This window comes from Euwallacea fornicatus, chromosome 9 (genome assembly GCF_040115645.1).
Source record: "Euwallacea fornicatus isolate EFF26 chromosome 9, ASM4011564v1, whole genome shotgun sequence".
Taxonomy (NCBI): domain Eukaryota; kingdom Metazoa; phylum Arthropoda; class Insecta; order Coleoptera; family Curculionidae; genus Euwallacea; species Euwallacea fornicatus.
Genome location: NC_089549.1, coordinates 4,093,463 through 4,111,922, shown reverse-complemented (window position 1 = coordinate 4,111,922; position 18,460 = coordinate 4,093,463). Strand labels below are relative to the sequence as shown.

At 36.3% G+C, this 18,460-nt stretch overlaps 2 protein-coding genes and 1 long non-coding RNA gene across 10 annotated transcripts in view; 2 read left to right on the top strand and 1 right to left on the bottom strand.

The window, feature by feature from the left end:
• The window catches only part of Zip48C (Zinc/iron regulated transporter-related protein 48C), an 89,830-nt gene that overhangs the window by 13,886 nt on the left and 57,484 nt on the right, over nucleotides 1-18,460 (bottom strand). For both annotated transcript variants that reach the window (XM_066286006.1, XM_066286005.1), the window contains exons 5-6: nucleotides 18,311-18,409; nucleotides 12,374-12,532 (exon numbers count right to left, since the gene is read on the bottom strand). In XM_066286006.1, coding sequence (XP_066142103.1) covers nucleotides 12,374-12,532; nucleotides 18,311-18,409 — 258 coding nt within the window. The remainder of the gene's footprint in view (nucleotides 1-12,373; nucleotides 12,533-18,310; nucleotides 18,410-18,460) is intronic.
• Nucleotides 1-18,460, top strand: part of LOC136341242 (uncharacterized) — a 78,335-nt gene that overhangs the window by 50,012 nt on the left and 9,863 nt on the right. For 3 of the 7 annotated variants that reach the window (XR_010732468.1, XR_010732466.1, XM_066286010.1), the window contains exon 2: nucleotides 4,801-4,988. The exons of the other annotated variants lie outside the window; for them this stretch is intronic. The gene's annotated coding sequence lies outside the window, so the exon portion shown is untranslated. The remainder of the gene's footprint in view (nucleotides 1-4,800; nucleotides 4,989-18,460) is intronic. 7 annotated transcript variants of the gene reach the window in all.
• Nucleotides 9,092-14,238, top strand: LOC136341244 (uncharacterized). The gene is made up of 2 exons (XR_010732471.1): nucleotides 9,092-9,349; nucleotides 12,321-14,238. It is a non-coding gene; the product is annotated as an uncharacterized lncRNA (long non-coding RNA).

Here is an 18,460-nt window from a genome sequence, read left to right as displayed (position 1 = left end):
ATTGCCTGTTTCTAAAAACCGGCTCACAACACGATAAAAACTGTTACGCCCCGGAACATTTTTGTTCGGAAAACGATTGGCATAAAGTTCTCTTGCTTGGTCAACATTTCTTCTCGATTCGCCATAAATTAAAATCATTTCGATTTTTTCGTCTTTACTAAACTGCACTGCCATTTCAAAAACTTTAAATTTCAATGACTCACAAAACGAATAAAACTGCTTTAGGGAGCCTTTGACTCTTAAATCGAACTATCCGCCTAAAGAAATCTGCTTGACTTTTTGTCTTAAAACTAAACATAAACATAAAAATAACAAAAAAATAAAGGTGTGTGTCTCAGTCTAAACTATTCCAGAACATAAATAGAAATTAATTTTAAAAATTTACTGGCGCTAACTACGTATACCCACTTAAAGAGTATGGATTACGAGACGAAATCTATGCTTATTCATAAACAAATTAATCATAAGATTAATTGATGAATTTGTGGAGTACACAAGTTTTAACACAATCAATGAAGAACCATAGTAAACTATCTTCAACGGAATTTAACTGTTTTACCAAAAATTTAATAAAATTGGACTTGTAGCGTTCGCGGGATAAGAGTTTGGTATTATTATGAATTTCACTACTTTCGGCAGAAAATGTTTCAAGTAAAAACATTTTTACTGCCGACAAAAAATTCGAATCTCCAAAAAAATTGGGTGTTACATTTGAAAAAATGTAGTTGATCCCGACAGGTGAAGGTGACCTTGAAAAAATATTGACATAGAAAGTTGAGGCCTCGAAAATAGAGAAGATTTTGTTTAAACATTTTTTTTGTAAATCTTCCCGATTTCAAGGTATTTGCTTGTCCCACTTATCTAGAACCACCCTGTATATGTGAAAAATTAAACACCTTGTATCTTGGAAACAAAGCGATTTCGGACTTAACTTTACTCGTTCTAAATACTTACTTTTCAGATCTGTGCTTCCCCCTGAAAGTTTATCGGTATGTTGATGAAATACCCTGTGTATAAGTTTTAGCCAGCTTTAATCGTTTTCTTTTCAATTGATTTCGTTTGTAAAGTATTTTTTACGAGCTATTCTGCCATGGTACCCCCCATTTCTCAAATAATTGCAAATGGTTCTGTCTGAGATCTCCTTACTGTTGAAAGTTTTCAGTTTCGCACCGATTTTTTCCGCACTTATTCTTGGATTTTCTTCTACCTTTTGTGTAATTAGACGTTCCAAGTGATCACTTATTGCTCTTGGACGTGTCCTGAATGTCGTTGATTTTTTAAAAGTTTTTCGTGAGCAATCTGTTATGTTTCGGACAGTAACCCTTGATCTTTTTACCATTCGACTAATTTATGCCAATGATTTGCAGCTATGATGCAGCTTAAGAGTTATTCGTCACAATTCTTTTGGTGTTTAGTCACCTTTACGTCACACGATGTCAATAATCACAAAAAATTTCATGTTATCACTTCGAACGAACTTAATTAACTACCTTTTGTAATTATTAACTCACCAATTGGGATAGATCACCTTTTAAGGTGTAAAATATAAAACTGTACGAATACTTTCTGCAAGTCAGTTCTTGCTCATTTTTTTTTGTTTAGCTTGTTATTCTCGTACCGATTGAAAGTGTTTTTTTCTTTCCTGGTAAAAAGTATATTTTAAAAAGGTTAAAGGGTATTTATGATCAATGTGATGTGCAAAACACCTGTAATAACGTTGCAAAACAACGTTTAATATATGTAATATCTCCTATGGTACGAATACTTGCTGCGCTGATTGCAGGTCAAGTTTGCTTGAAACGCCATATTTTTGGCTAAGGAATTTTTGGTCAAGTTGTATCAGGGAGACCCTGTATGAAAACAAGGCCATGAAGATCTAAGAAAAACCGATAGAAATATACTAAAAAACAAGCATTCTATCAGGCAACGCGTTCCGAGCTACGCCTAGTATAAGTTATGCACCTGACGGTACCTTTTATTATACAAATAAACGTTTAGTGGACTAATGCGGAGATTACGAAACTCTTTAATGATTTAAGAATATTCTCGTTTACTGTTTAAAGACAAAGCCGTATGTGCCGGCAGTGGAATTTCTCAGTTTAGGCTGTAACCAAATATTTGTCTTCTTGTTGTCATTCAAGTTTCCGAAGGAATGTGCCCGGCGTCTCTTTCAATATTTGGTGGTACTTACAAAGGAACAAACTCGTATGCTTACGAACTTGAATGGATATTCCGTGTTTACGCTAATATGTGCTTACATTGTTGCAATATTTTTATTTCTTCATGCAAATCTAACTTGGATTAACTTGAACTGATAAAATCGGACATATTCAGTCATTTTGTTCCAAGAAATTAAATTGCGCGATGACACGTAACTTTTCTTAATGACGAAAATAACATTCGATTAATGATGAATAACTGGAATATTTTGCTATTTCGATGGCAATGACAACTCTACGACGTTCCCTTAATATTTACCGAGCTGTAGCTTACACTTAGAAGGCAAAATACCCGTACCGAACAGCAGATGTAAAGGGTGTCCCAGTTTTGATGGGATTATTGAAAAAACCTTGCTTAGCAATAAAGATACTCAAAACTGGTTTACGCAGTACTCTGCTTCTTTTTCGATAAATAATTCGTGGAGTAAATAGTTTTTTTATAGGTCGCTTTGTTTCTGTAAATCAGAATGAAATTGAAGTTGTCGCATTTTGGGACTCTCTATAACTTTTTTGTTTAAAAGAACTCGGTAATTTTGAAAACGGACTCACATAGTCTTTTTTGCGTGGAGTTCTGTGATAACGTAAGAGTTCTTATTCACCCAACCATTGAAATATAGGACAAACTTATTTTCTTCTTTGATGGAACGCCTTGTATTTTGGTTTAATCTGTCTCGTTCCTGGTTTGAGGCTCTTTTCAGCAATATATGACGCTGTTGGGATCATTCAGAAATGCACGTAAAACACAGAAAAAACTATAAATTACTAATAATGCTTCTTTGTAAATAGATAACATACAAACGAAAATTGTAATAAAAAGTTCAATTTTGTCTCAGTTGTTCGGACACTCCATCATTTGCTTCTAAACAGAGTTTACAGTACTTTTCTATTCTTTTTACAGTACTTAGTTTAAAATACCTTTTGACTGCAGATGGCTAAGGTGTATTTCGTGACGATACATTAAAAAATTATGTCTGTCTTGATATTTAATTTATAATTTTGCGTGCATTTCTGGATGCTTCTCAATGGTGCCATACACTGCTGAAAAACGGTTCAAAAGGGGAACGCGGAAGATTAAACCAATACAGAGCGGTCCATTAACAAATACGGATAACTTTGGTCTATAACGCAAAAACGATTAGATGTATAAGAAAAATGCTTTTAAACAAAAAAAGTTACATAAGAAGTTCAAAATGCAACAACTTCAGTTTTGCTCTGTACTACAGAAACAAAAAGACCTACGAAAAAACTGGTTACACCATCATTTTTTCTCGAAAATGTGGCACGGTATTGGGTAAACCATTTATAAGTATCGTTATGTATAAGCGAGGTTTATTAATAGTCCCATCAAAAATGGGACACCCTGTACTTCCATTAATATCTCGGAATCCCTTTTCGAACGCGATTTTATCACGAAAATTTCGTGTTCTGAATAATAACCTGACGACATAATACTGTTACTAACTTTATTATACGGAATCTCAGGAAAGTGATGATTAATAATAATTTTATTGCATATTATAACTATGTTCTTTGAATCATTTATTTCAAGTGAATATTATTATACTGGCATAGCTGTGATATGATTCACCCACTGGCGAACAATTTTTATTTCTATTAATTTTCCGGAAACGTGTTTCTCATGGGAAGCTGAACTAGTAACAAAAACTGTTTAACGATATTTATAACATAACGGCTAGTCAACATTGTGCTAAAGATATTATCGCATAATTAGAAAATATTGGCTCCGACAAGTAACTTCCTCCGCTCGTATTACTAGCAGCCATTTGATTGTTTAATATTAATCGCTAACAGGCTAAAGGGCGATTAAAAAACAATTTGTAAACATTTAATCAAAACTTCAAAAGTCGAGTGTCCGGCACACTTCTGTCGAAATCCCTCCGGAATGTTTGCTGAGCCGATGCCAAAAATAACGGACGCGGACGGTTTCGGTAAATTATCAAGAATGCAACGGACCACCCAATACTTTTTAACACGTGCTGAAGAATGGAGAGGAATAAGCAAATAGTGGGCTGCACTCGCACTTAGATCCTCTTAGGAGTAAGCGTAGGTCATTTCGATTTCTGGTAAGTTGCGTAAGTGTTAAAGCGAGAGACAAACATCGGAGTCGAGATTGGTAACAAAGACTGCGCTATTTGTCGGTAAACGAATTTTGGAATTAGAGAAACAACCGGTGAAAGTCTCGGGACAACCACGTAAAACCGATCTACAGATGCCAGGACAGTTTCTCCATGGAAAACATTCAATTGCACATTACCGAATTTACACGGTCAAGAAATACAGGGCGATCACTTAAATCTCATATCTAGTCAGCTGTCGGATTTTACGCAAGAGAGAAAGAAGATCAAAACTAGGTCGCAGCTTGATCATATGCCGCAAAATGACGTTGAAATTAATTGAAGGTGCCGAGTGAGGTTATGTTGCTTTACGTACTTACTTAATTTTCAACATTTCAATTGAACATTACGGCCATTTGTTAACGGCAAATTTTAATGGAGAAAGTCTAATTGTTTGAAAAATTCACAATAATTGCTGAAAATGTTGTCCATTCACTTCAACGCAGAAATTTGCCCGACGCTTGGTACTCTTGAAGACTTCGCCGCGAACTTCTGGGGCGACCTTTGCACACTCTGCTCTAATCCGTGCTTTAAGGTCTTCGACTGTATGTACTGATCGTCTGAAAAAGTTTGAGAACAAGGAGCAATTCAGTGGCGTGAGATTTGGGGGCCGAGGCTGGTAGAAATGCTCTGGGTGAGTACTTATCAAACGATTGACGTAATATTCTCTTAGATAATCTAAGGTTGTACGAGCTGTATGAGCTGTTGCTCCATCGTGTTAGAATTAATGTTGTAATTCGTTAGGGTGTAGTTGATTAATGAATTTGCCCAACTCGTTTTGATAACGCTGTGCTGTAACACTCTCGTTGAAGAAGGCGTGTGTAATCTGAATACCTGACGAATCTGATTAAAGCCTTTCTAACAAATAGAAGCATAGTAGACGGGGGTGAAGGCAACAGGAAAAGGGCTCAGTACTGGGACCACATTTAAGGAACTTCCTTTATGACGGGGCGTGAAGACCAACTTTACCATGTGGGGTGCAGGGGTTGGTGTCTATGCTGACGATCTTGTCGTGATTACAATAGCGAGAAACGAAATAGAAATGAAAGAGAACACGGAAAAAGCTTTGCGGCCTACAAAAAGATGGATGACTGGAAATAAATTAGAGTTAGAACCTACGAAAACGAATGCGATATTATTGATTTGAGAAAATAAAAGTGAAAAATTTTAACATAACATACGAAGGACGCACACAATAGAACTTAAGCAGAAACTAAAGCATTTAGGAGTAATCTTGGATCAGAAATTGACGTTTAATTCGCACCTGGATACAGCGATGGGAAAGGCGGAGGAATCGGTTGCAGCTTTGAAGGGAGTAATGCTAAATTTTTGGGGAGGAAACAACGTAAATAGGCGAGTTTGGCTGTAGTAGCGGAATCGATTGTGCTATACGCAGGTCTAATTTGGAGAAATGTTCTAAAATACGAAAGGGAAAGAAAAAAATTGGTGTTGCTTTAATGCAAAATGGCGTTTGCAATCTGCCAAGATTACGGGGGAGGGGGGCCTCTCTCTCAATGTCGTCGATTCAAGCGGTATGTGGGAAAATACCTCTATATCTGATGATTATAGAGAGATGTTATAGACGGTAAAAGGGTAAAAAGGAAAAACAGATGGAAAGAGAGAAAACAAGGGCGAAATGGTAATGAAGATGGACAGAAAAGAGATGTGCGAAAAACATTTTTTATTTAACACAGTCCCTAACGGGGCATAGATCCTATCAGACATATCTGAGAAGAATTGTGAAAATAGAGAACGAAAAATATCGTAACGAGGAAAAAAATTATGCAGAGCATACCTTTTTTAATGCACAAACTGGTAAAATAAAAGAAAAACACTCAATGGAAAAATAGGATAAGAACTAACACCTGTAAATATTGCCAAAAAGATGGTTGAAAAAGAACAAAATTTTGAATTGGTTGCAAATTATATAGCTGAAATACTGACGGAGAACGTGAGAGATGAAAGAAATTAACATTGATAGAAGGTAAACGGGACGTAAGGAAAATTGTAAAAGAATGAAACATTCCCAAGTAATGTCGAACGGCGGTTCTGGAGGGGTCCAGCGTGGACAGGGGATGTTTTTTAGTGGACAGGCGTCTCTCTCAAAGACGAATTCCACATATTCCGACCGGCCGGCTATCAGACCGGGTACCTATGAAGGGTTTCCCTTTCCAAGGGTGGAATAAAAATCACTGTCGTTAACGAAAATTGGTCCAATTAAACGTGTTCAGAAGAGAGCAACCCAAACTCTAATTTTTTACGGATGTAACGGAGATTCTTGAAATATGTGAGGATTATTTGTACTTCACATTCGCATATTTTGAGAGTTCACACATCCCGACAAATGAAACCAGACTATCACTAAAGAATGATAGTTCCAGAAGGTTATTATTTATGATCTCGTTGAACCAGGTGTAATAAGTTATTCTCGTTTCATAATCTAAAGATTGAGGTTCTTGGAACCCTTGCATTTTTCAAGGAAACAAATTTAGGTCTTTTTTGAGAATTTTGTAACATGAACCATAAGATAAGTTGGTCTGCTGTGACAATCCCCTTAAAAAAGTATTTTGGTTTTCATGTATTATCTCTCTTACATTTTCTACAGTGTCCAGAGTTCGTGTCTTTGGTCTTCCGCTGCCTGATTTTTTCAAAATTCTACCGGTTTCACGGAACAAATTTACAACATGCTTCAGGGTGTTCGCGAAGTTCAGTTCATCTGCTATAACTTCAAGGAGTTTTTTACGGAATCGTCGGAAACAGGGTTGAGTTTCAAAATCCATTCAACGTTAATCTGATCTCCACCACGAAAATAGGCTTTAATCATGAATGTTTTGCGCTCGTCCGTGAACACCGTGTTGCGGTAGGTACAGGAAACCGTATTTAAACAGAAACGATACTGTGGTCTTAAAAAATACTTTTTTCCTTTAAAACGGATAAAGTTAATAAAATAACAGAGAGAGGGAAACGAAAAAATACAAAGGGCGAATGGTAAATGATCAAAATAATTAATAATGATCGGCTAAGGGTCTCAGGAAGAAGCGTTTTCACACGAAAAATGAGCGAATGATGTGGGTTACTCAGGTAACCAAATATACACAAATGATGATCGAGATACGTTCTTTTCTTCAACAAACTTCACAACTAACTAGGCATGAAATTTAAATGATCTCCCGGTATTTCCAAGAAAGCTTAAAATACCTTGATGTGAGCGGTTCTTTTTTAACAGTTTCCCGGCTTAATACTAGGTGCTAGTAGTATAATGAAGAAAAAATTTTATATTATTTTTTCATTCAATAAAATTTTCTTTTTCAGAATCGAATTTTATAATATTTTCAACAATTATTATTGGTCAAATTGATTTTAGCACCGAGTGCGGCAGATCAGCCTTAACATATTAAAATCGATTTTTCATGAGTAGGACTGAATAAACTGCCTCTCCCTCTCTATTGCGATTGAAGAAAAATATATTGTATCTCAATATTCATGATTTAACATGTTTAACTTTTCAAAAAGCCTAAGAGATCAAAGTACTCATACCTTTACCTAGAAGAGGAGTCCTAAAACTTTTTAGAAATAGGGTCGCATGTGAATATACAATGTGTTCATTCCGAGACGAACCACCCAAAATATACCTTGGTTGAGGGGAAAATTTAAAATAATAAAAAAAACGTCTGTTCAGATATCTAGGGGGAAGTTTCATTTGATATTAGCGAGAATTGAATCAGCCACCCCCTCACCTCCAGCCACCTTCACTTTGATATTTCAAATGGCCACCTCATCGAGTGATGGAGAAATCGATTAATGGAATCGGAAGTTAGAAGGAACGAAAATTGCCAGTTTCGCTGCGAGTCAGACGCAGGCTCTCGTCTTTGCACCGAATGAAAAAAATATTTCATTGTCCGTTGTTGATTAAAAATTCGGCATTCTTTCCCCACTTTTCTGTTATTTGAAAACATCTATAAATGCAAATAAAAACAGGGGATAAAGAAATTTCATATATACAGCGTGTCAGTTTGAAAACTTCCCACCCCTATGATCTCAAAACGGGCTAGATTTTTTAAAAATCGTCGAAATGCGCTGATTTTGTTTGGCGGGTACGTTCAAGGGGGTCAATTTTCGTGTGGGATTCGCTGTGCCTCTTTTAGCCCTTTACCTCTCAGCGCCATCTTCTCGAATATCTTAAATGGCAAAGGGGATTAACCCATATGATCCCAATGTACTCATTTGAGTACGGCTTACAAAAGTGATCAGTGGCAACATCTAGTGCCTTAAATGTGCCAATACGACACATGATAAAAGATGGCTCTGCAGATATTTGGTAAATCCCCTGCTTGTATTGTGCATTATAAATACCAATTAAATGACAATTACCTAAAAACAAAATGTTTTGGGCACAAATGGGTTAGGTGCCACGTAATTTTACAGGGTATTTTATTCTCTACGTTTTAGTGCCCGATTTGTTAAATTTGACGGTTGCGTTCTCAAATTAGGCGTCTTCGATCGTTCTAAATTCACTTTTTCTATTAATGTTTTAATAGCGTTGAAATTTACGATTAGGAAATTGTTGTAATAAATCTATTTACTAATCTACTTACTTATTGTTTGTTGGGACGACCATAAAAAGAAAAGATACATTAATCACTGAAGCAAATGTTTATCAAATCTAATCAATTCCTTCGCTTCTCGAAAAGAAACATCTACGTAGAATAAGAAGTTTTTTATTGTTTATTTTTGTTTGCAATGGAATGCCGTTTCGATAAATTTTGATATTATCTTCCATGGAAAATATTATTCACTTACTTGTGGTACTGGTCGATGTTACTAGATATTCAAAGCAATTAAAATTTATTGCGAAGATTCGTGTGTTATTGTGAGTTATTTTAATATGTATGCAGAATTCAGTAAATAATTGATATTGTTTTTATTTATGGGAAGCAGGGAAGATGCGCAAGAAAAACAGCGGAAGTTTTTCACGCTGCAAAATCTAATTCAAATGTGAGTTACAGATAGTTTTAGACTTAACAAAAAAAAAAAAACTTAAACAGGTTCTATTGCAAACAAAAAAAAAGAGGGCTGTTCAGCGTGTTTTAACTGAACCCTACAAAATGCAAATTCTACAGGAACTTTATGACAATGATTTTGATGGAAGGAACGAGTTTCGCGAAACCATGACCAACTTAATTAATAATAACCAGTTTTTTTAACATCATTTCCTTCAGAGATGAGTGCATCTTTTTCTTAATGATCGGGTCAATAAACAGAACTGCCGATATTGGAGTGTCGAAAATCCCCACGTTTTTAGAGAGGGTGCTACACAGTGGCAAGAAAAAAATTAATATCCGGGCTGGTATTCTCAGAAATACCGTTATAGGACCTTTGTTTATCGTGGAAAACTCAACTGGAGAGCCGTTGTTTTTGTGTTTGGAACTTCCATGAAACATAAATGATCCTTTAGTAACAGCTCATTTGAAAGATGAACTTGGTGAGAACATCTTGCAAAAAGAACAAGTACATTTTTAGTAAGATGGAACTCCACCACATTATTTTCGTTTTGCGCGAGAATGGTCGGATAACCGATTTTCCGAGAAATCGATTGGTAGGAGGGGATCGATCGAATGGCCCCCAATATCACCAGATTTAACGTCGTTAGATTATTTTTTATGGGGCCATAAAAAATCGATTGTTTACAAAATCCAGCTTGATAATGTTGACGATTTGAAAATGTCAGGAAAGAGTTTCAAAATAGGCTTTATTATTGTTTGAAAATAATGGGGATCATTTCGAACACCCAATACATCGAGTGTTAAAAATAAAAATTCCCATTTTGAACGTGTTTTGTTTTTTTAATGACCAGTAATAGGAAAACTTATTTGTTTTATATTTTAAAACGGTTATGCAGAAGTTTATCACAACAATTTCTTAATCGTGAGACTTATTTGACTAAAAAAGTCGTAGTTTCAAAGCTATCAAAACATTAATAGGGAAAATGAATTTAGAATAATCGAAAACGCCTAACTTCAGACCGGAACCATCAAATGTAACAAATTAGGTACCAAAATGGAGAGAGTAAAAACCCTTTAAAATAATGTATCACTTAACTCTTCATACTATTGGGTTGTTCGATAATTAATGTCGTATTTTTTTATGTTTTTTCAAAGTGAATATACTTATATTAATAATAAATATTAATCAATGATGTAGTGTCCATCTTGGTGGATGACCTTGTGCCATCTTTCGGTAAGTTGGAAAATTCCGCGTTCGAAAAAGCCTTGATTTTTAGAAGTAAAAAATTGATTTATCTCATTTTTAACGGCTTGATCAGAATCGAAATTTTTACCATTCAAATGATTTTGAAGAGAACGAAACAAACAATAATTTGATGGCGCCAAGTCAGGGCTATATGGTGGATGAGGTATCAGTTCCCAATTTAGTTCCAATAATTTTTGACGCGTTATTAAAGACGTATGGGGTCTAGCGTTATCATGACGGGACAGTATCCCTTTGCGATTGGCGAGTTCAGGACGTTTTGTTTTGATTTCTACGTTCAATTTCGATAGCTGACGACAGTAAACATTCGAATCAATAGTTTGATTTCTGGAAAGCAGTTCAAAATAAAGAATACTTTTGTAGTCCCACCACACACATAGCAAAATCTTCTTTTGATGAATATTGGTTTTGGACGTCGATTGCGCAGGTTTATCTTGTTTGGTCCATGATCGTTATCAGACTACGTTATCGTAGACAATCCACTTTTCATCACCCGTTATGACTCTTCGTAGAAGTGGGTCATTTTGGTTATGATTCAGCAATGAATCGCATATGTTAATGCGTTGGGTGAGGTGAATTTCCTTCAATTCGTGAGGAACCCAAACATCCAATGTGCTAACGTACCCAAGCTTTTTTAAATGCAGAGAAACGGTTGAATTTGATATGTTCAACTTTTCTGCTATCTCTCGAGTTGTCATACGCCGATTAGCTTCGATTAAGGCCTTTGGTTTATCGTTATCAATGGTGATTGGGTGTCCAGTGTGTGGTGCATCTCGGACATTAAAATTTCCGGTACGAAAGCAAGAAAACCAACGCTGGCAGTGGCGTTCAGTAAGGCAGTTCTCACCATAAACTTCACACAATTTCTTCTGAGCTTGTACTGCAATTTTGCCCTTTCGAAAGTAAAATAATAAAATGTATCGATAACGCTCACTTTGATTGTCCATCTTCAACTTAAATTTTAAACAACTTCTTGTTTACTAATCACGTTCAATTTTCGATCGAAAAAAGTCTGAAACATAACCTTTGAAATGGCATATAATAATATAAGCGATGAGATCACCATTACACGATATGTATAAATTAAGCCATTTATGAGAATAAAACGACATTAATTATCGAACAACCCAATATTTAAGATATTTGAGAGTGTGTCCCTGGGGGGTAGAAGGTCGACAGAGGCGCGGTGAATTCTACACAAAAATTGTTCCCTCTTGATAACAAAATCAACGTGTTCCGGCAATTGGTTTTCAAATCCATCCCGTTCCGAGATAATAGGGGTGAGAAATTTTCAAATTAACACTCTATATGTGTAAAACTGACAGGCACACACACACATACCTGTATATATCGTTAATGACATGAGTTAACTGTTTCAATGCATAGATATCGATAGCCTTAATAGCAACTTAGTAAGTCTCCGAATGTTGATAACTTCTAGGAACCCCCCTATAATAGCACATTTTACCAATTAACGAAACATGAATACATTACTTAAAATTTTTCTATGCGGTTTCACATGGCATTAATACTTTTGCTATAGGGAGTATTTGTAATTTTTTTTTGTTCATGCGGCCATGGAAAAAGGGCCGGATGCGGCCTCGGGCCATATCCGTAATTTGGTGACCCCTAACCTAGAAAATAATTTATATGGAAACAAAGAAATTTGGCTCAGCAAGCCTATAATCATAATTTACAGGTGAGGAGTGAGTAAATAATGGTCCTACCGGTTTCCTTAATTATTAGCCTTACCTGGTATTGGCCTCAGGAATAATGTCATCCATAACAACATAAATCATGGCTCCAGCAGCAAACGATAAGGCATAAGGCAGCGCTGGTTCGGCCAAACTCACAGCCACAGCTCCCAGAACCCCGAAAACGGGTTCAACCATACCACTAAGTTGCCCATACCTACAAAAAGGTTAAGACTCTAATATTTTTTGTTAATAAATATTTTGTTATCTACGATGAAGCCATTACACCCACATAAAGAAGTAATAAAATTATTGCAATATCAATCATAAACGTGATTTCAATTGCAACTGCTTAGCTGACGTAATATATCGAAAGGCACAGACAGAACAGGAATGAAAATGGCCTTGCAGGGTCGTGAGCAGGTGCATAATTAGTAATAATTATTTCTATCGCTTAAGCCTATTAGAATATTGAATATATAGGATAAAAAATATATGTTGTTCGGAGCGAGCGAGCAATACAAGAGGAATTTCAAAAATCCAATGGAATTTCCGCTTAGCAAAAGTGTGTCGAGAATAGCAGTTGCGGATTCATTAGGTGGTAATTAACAAGATAAAACGGAAAATAAGTGCGTTATAATAATTTTTCAAAGCTATATATCTTTTTGTCGCAACTCTGTAGATATTTAGTAATTCAACATTTGTTTGTAAACATATGACCACATTAACTCTTATAGTGTTACACATGCTATCGAGCGTGAATGACGAGTTTATCATTCACGCTCAATACCATTTGCTTCTTTGAATGCGCTGCGTTAATAAGAAAAACGAAATACCCGTAACTATGCTTCTCTCCGAAATAAATTTAATGAAACTCCCATATGCAACATGGCTGCCAGAGGATTTAGTAGGCCTTAAATCTCAAGTTGCCATGTTCCTTGAATTTGAAGTTTCGAGGCGGAGATGCAATGGTGCGACAGAATGCGTGAAAAGTTAATATATGCATCGTGAGTTTACGGGTCGATTACTTGGTGATTTGAAATCCAATCGATAGGAATTTCTCCAAAATCAACTATTTGTAAATCAGTGAAGTCCTAGCAGTAACCCATGAGACAAGAAGGCCCTTGGAAAATTAAGGAAAAATAGAATTAATTCTGGAATGGATGTATAGCGTCGAAAGGTTTTAAGACATATGTATAGAGTGAATTGTTCGTTTAAATTTAGATGTACTATTTATATAAAATATAAAAATAAGGGAATTACCACATATGACAGTTTTTCAAATACGTGTGTCTAATTAAATGTCGCAGCTAAGTACTATTGCTAAGTAGTATATAAGCGTTATTACATACGTGACCAAACTTTAAGAGGTGATTCTTTGAATAAATTCAAGACGAAAAGTTTACATAAACATGGGTCCGATAATGTCCCATTTTCAAGATACTGGGCACAAAAAAAATTTTAAATAGTTTTTTTTGTAAAAATCTTAATAATCTTCAGGCGATTTTTATGAAATTTGGTAGTGTTATTCATGGTTATTATTGTTAATTATGCTCCACTTACTTTTTTAAAACTTTTAATATTTTTCCGCATTAAGTATTGTCATGGCTACCCAGATCGCCGGATTTAAATCCGTTGGATTTTTTTCCCTCGGGGACATGTAAAGTCTTTCGTTTATAGACTTTTGATCAATATAGAGCAAAAATAAAAAATCATGTGACTAGATAAAGTATACGCCGGGACTACTTCAGTGTGTTCGACAATCGATATTAAGACGCGTTAATAATTGCTGTGAAGTTGAAGGAGGAAATTTTCCGCAACTACTGTGAGAATCGTGTTAGTTATTGTTAAATGTTTTTTACTAAAAAAATTTGCGTACCATTTAAGTGAAGTTTTAATAAAAGGTATTTCTTGTTTGATTTATCTTAAATTTACGGCGTAACCCCCGTGCATCCCACAAGCAAAAGGAGACAAACACCTTCTTCATATACGGGGTGGTTGTTAATGACAGGCCGTAGTTTCGAGCGTGCATTCCTGCACTAAATTCGAATAGAAAAGCTCATATTAACATGTCCTAGAAAGTCTGGTTTTCAAGATACAGGGTGTCAAAACTAAAAAAATATTTGTTTTTTTTTATTAATATTCCAAAGACCCTTTTGCCGATTTTGTCGAAATTTGGCCCTCTTGTTCATTGTAATGAGATGCGAAATTAGCACTAACTAGGTGCTAATTGTGTGTTCCAGTGGCGTGCCGGCTTTCGAATAATATTGACGAAAAAAAAGTACGCCACCTACTTTTATTTTTAGTTTTGCATTTTTGTTTTGGATTAAGCAGCTAAAGGTACAATTTTATCATCGTCTCTTGTTATTATTTCGTATACATTTATAATCAATTTTTACAACCTAACAAACAAAAAGTAATAACGATTTATCAGGATGTTCGCAAAAAATATTGGTAATGGCTACCTCCCGCTTCTGCGCAGGCCTCTGCCGTTTTTCTCACCGAGCGACGAACTCTAATTTTTTTTTTTAGCTTTGACAGGTCTTGAAAACCAGACCCTCTAGGACACATGTCCATGTGAACTTTTCTATTTGAACTTAGTTCAAGAATGCGCCTTTGGAACTACCGCCCGCCATCAAGTAACACCCCGTATATCTGAATTTTTGCAAATCAAGTCTTTTGATTTGAGTTTTTCCGACGTCCATCGGCAAATGGGAACGTCGTCGAACCGGGTTGCCCTCACAGCAAAATCAGTTTTGACTAGTGAGGCACAACGGAAACCCGTAAAGTTCAGAGCGGCCGTCGATAAAACCAACAGAAACACAATGGGATATCGAATAACAATCAAATTATCAGGTGTTGGAATGCGAAACATTTAAACAGTAAAAGTAGGAATGGCAAGGCGCAACAGGAACTATCAGAGCCAGTCGCAAGTTCAACAAAATGTCAGGAATGTTAACTGGGAAGTTATTTCTTTAATTATGATAGAATGCAACCTTTTGAGCTTGCTGTCTGCGTCTAATATAATCTGATTGCGTTAACGACAAAGTAGTAAAAGTAGAGGTTTTTCCTCTTTGCCCTCGTCCTCAAAAGTATTATCGGTGCTTGGCTAAAAAAGAACTTTTTCCATTACAAATTATATTCATTATCGACATTCCAAGTAGTGCAGGATATAATTTAACCCATCCCGGAACATGCCTTTTAATTTTTAAATTACAACATAAGCCAATTAAAACGTGTACGCGCGTTTGATAGAAACAAACAAAACACGTGTGTTATCACCACTGCCGTTGATAAACGCGACAAGCTTCAATGGTATGTGACCTAAAATTCCTAGGTCAATGCCTTATAACCAGGACCGGATAAAGTTTCCCGGCCGACGCCACAAAGGCTTAAAGAAGAAAATAAGCTGTCCCAAACCCTTTGGGTCATGCTAGAAACGTCACTTATCGACAATGGGGGAGAATATTCGATGCGGGACTTCCTCCCCCGAAAACTCGACCGAAATACGGCCCTGGACCTTTCTATAACCGCCTGGCCTACAGTAAATACACTCGTCCCCCATTTAAAATTGTAATGTTTCTGGGCATTTAAACTTATCAATGATTTATGAATGGAATGATAAACTCACAGTCAACAACGTAACATAATAACATAACAGAAGGCATAACTAGCCTCACTTTTTCGATTAATGATTGTTTACGAGTCTTTCAGGCATCCTTAAAATGCTTAACGGGCGCTACTCTTCTTATCAAATTAGAACATAAATTAATAATTTACTATATAGAAGGTATGACCTAAAGCCTATAATATGTATACAGTTATAGGCCAGAAAATTGGCCGACCTAATTAGGCCGTAACAAGCGCATATTACTACTCCATTAAAGGTCCTGTGAAACGCTATTTAAATAATAATAATTACAATTTAATTGATTTAATTGCCGCTTCCATTAAGATGGTCATATGCCGGTAATCTTACTGTTGCTGGGCAGCAGAAAATGGAAGTATTGATCAGTCCATGGGCTTCTATGGGAATATTTCAATTATTGAAGAGCGATAGATGACAATTTGACACAACGTGCGGAAACAGTCTCTCCTTTTCCAGACGCGGTTTTCCCCCAGAGCCTTTTTGCGTGTCCTGCCCCGTTCACCCTGGTGTCCATGTGTCAACTAGACCAGGTTGCCCATATGTTCAAAAATATTGATCCACCCCACTTGGCCTAAGTTCTTCCATGCTTTTTACCAACAATACGGTTGGTATAAACCACCGTTGTTCGACCTTGACTGGGCAAAGTCAGCAAAACTGACATGACTCGACTGCAAAATATCGCGGGGGCTCATGCGAATGAAAGATTATTGGGCTTTCTCGAGATATTCGCACGAGGTTGCTCTGAAAATAGGGGCCGCAACAGTGTGACGTAAGAAATTCGAAGAGTGTAAATTTAATTCGAATATTTGAACCCTGCAGGTCGCAAATATCGATTAATTTCGACGCCACTCATCGAAACAAGTCCAGCGCCTTCAAACTGGACATTGAAATCTACGTATCGATTAGGGACAACGTGAGTCGCTCCCGAATCGCTTCCAAAACGTGCGAAGTGTTTGTCGTTGCACGATCCACAATTCTAATAGGAAAAACTTCGTTGTTAAGTAAGGGCGTATCATGAATCGTGAAAACTGAGAATCTGAATTCGGACATGAGAGAATCTAAGAATGTGAAAATGTCTTGAAATGGCACAAAGAGAGAAAGCTTGACCAATATCTCATTAGCTTCGAGTACGTACTATAAGCTTCAGGATATGATGCCCCTACGCCGCAAGTTTCTCCTCTCTCGCATTATTGGTATTCAGGGGGCATAATCTCCGAAGGTGTTAATTTTTTTATGGATTTCAACCGGATTAAGAGCAATTCATATTCTTCTACAGGGTGCCCGAGTGTTTTGTAGCAAGATTTTCGTTACGTATCCTACGCGTAAAAATTACATTCTATCGTTAAAAATTTTTCTTATGATGCACCGCAGAGTATTTATTTTTAGAAATTTAAATTGCCCGTTGAATTTAGAAACTTTCATGTGTTTTGACCCTTTTAGTATCCGTCACCATTTTTAAGTTCTTTTCAAAATGGTGAAGTAGTACATGTTGCTTTTTTCATGTGGACGATTTAGTTGGTTTCTGACATTCCGTTCACATAACAGTTTCTGACACTCTGATGCAGTGTAAATTGGACGAAGGATTTATTTATTGACGACCCAAGAGTTAAGCTGATTTTTAACAGAAGAGAAACAAAAAAATGTAGACAAGAAGGGAGCAGTAACTGCAAATACAGAATAAATTGTACCGCGATAATTTAGTGAATGAAAAAATAATTTAAATCATTAACAAATAATAACGACTACAGAAATTGTACGAAATGATTTCCATTACATTGTCCATATAGATTACAACGTTGCCATAAGGCCCGCTCAACATCTCTCAAATTCTGAGCAGTTATTCTAAGAGCAGAATTGCTTATTCGCCTTCTAAGTTCGTCTTGTGAGTTTACAGAACTACGCATTTTTCCCCATAAATCTTCAAACGTAAAAATCTAGACGTGTTAGATCGGGTGATCGAGCAGGCCAAGCAATTGGTCTTCCACGACCCACTCATCTCGGTGTGTAGTTTGCATTTAGCCGGTTCTCGACCACCAGAGAATAATGTGAAGACCGTCCGTCTAATTATGCTATTAACTTAGGCTCAAAATTTGTGCTAAATATCGCAAAAACTTTGGGAGCTGTAAAAGGTAAATTGGAAAAAATATAAAACTTCACCACTCTGGACTGCCTTAACAAAGCACTTCTCGAAAATAGTTTATATGACAAACTAATATGGTTTTTGTGCGTGATACATGGTTAAAATCCTGCTGCAAAAAGCCAGACACCCTGCATATACACCCCGATGTAGGGTTTGATGGGCTTCGTCAATTTTGGAAATAATTTAAGATATTAAAATCTCCTTACCATAAACTTTTCCAGATTGAGAACCCGGCGGCATGCAGAGGCAAACTTACTGCTAAGCCTTCTGGAAAGTTTTGAATTCCAATCCCCAATGCAAGGTTTCTGAAAGAAGAAAAACGTGACTTAAAATGCGTCTTACCATAAAAAAAAATG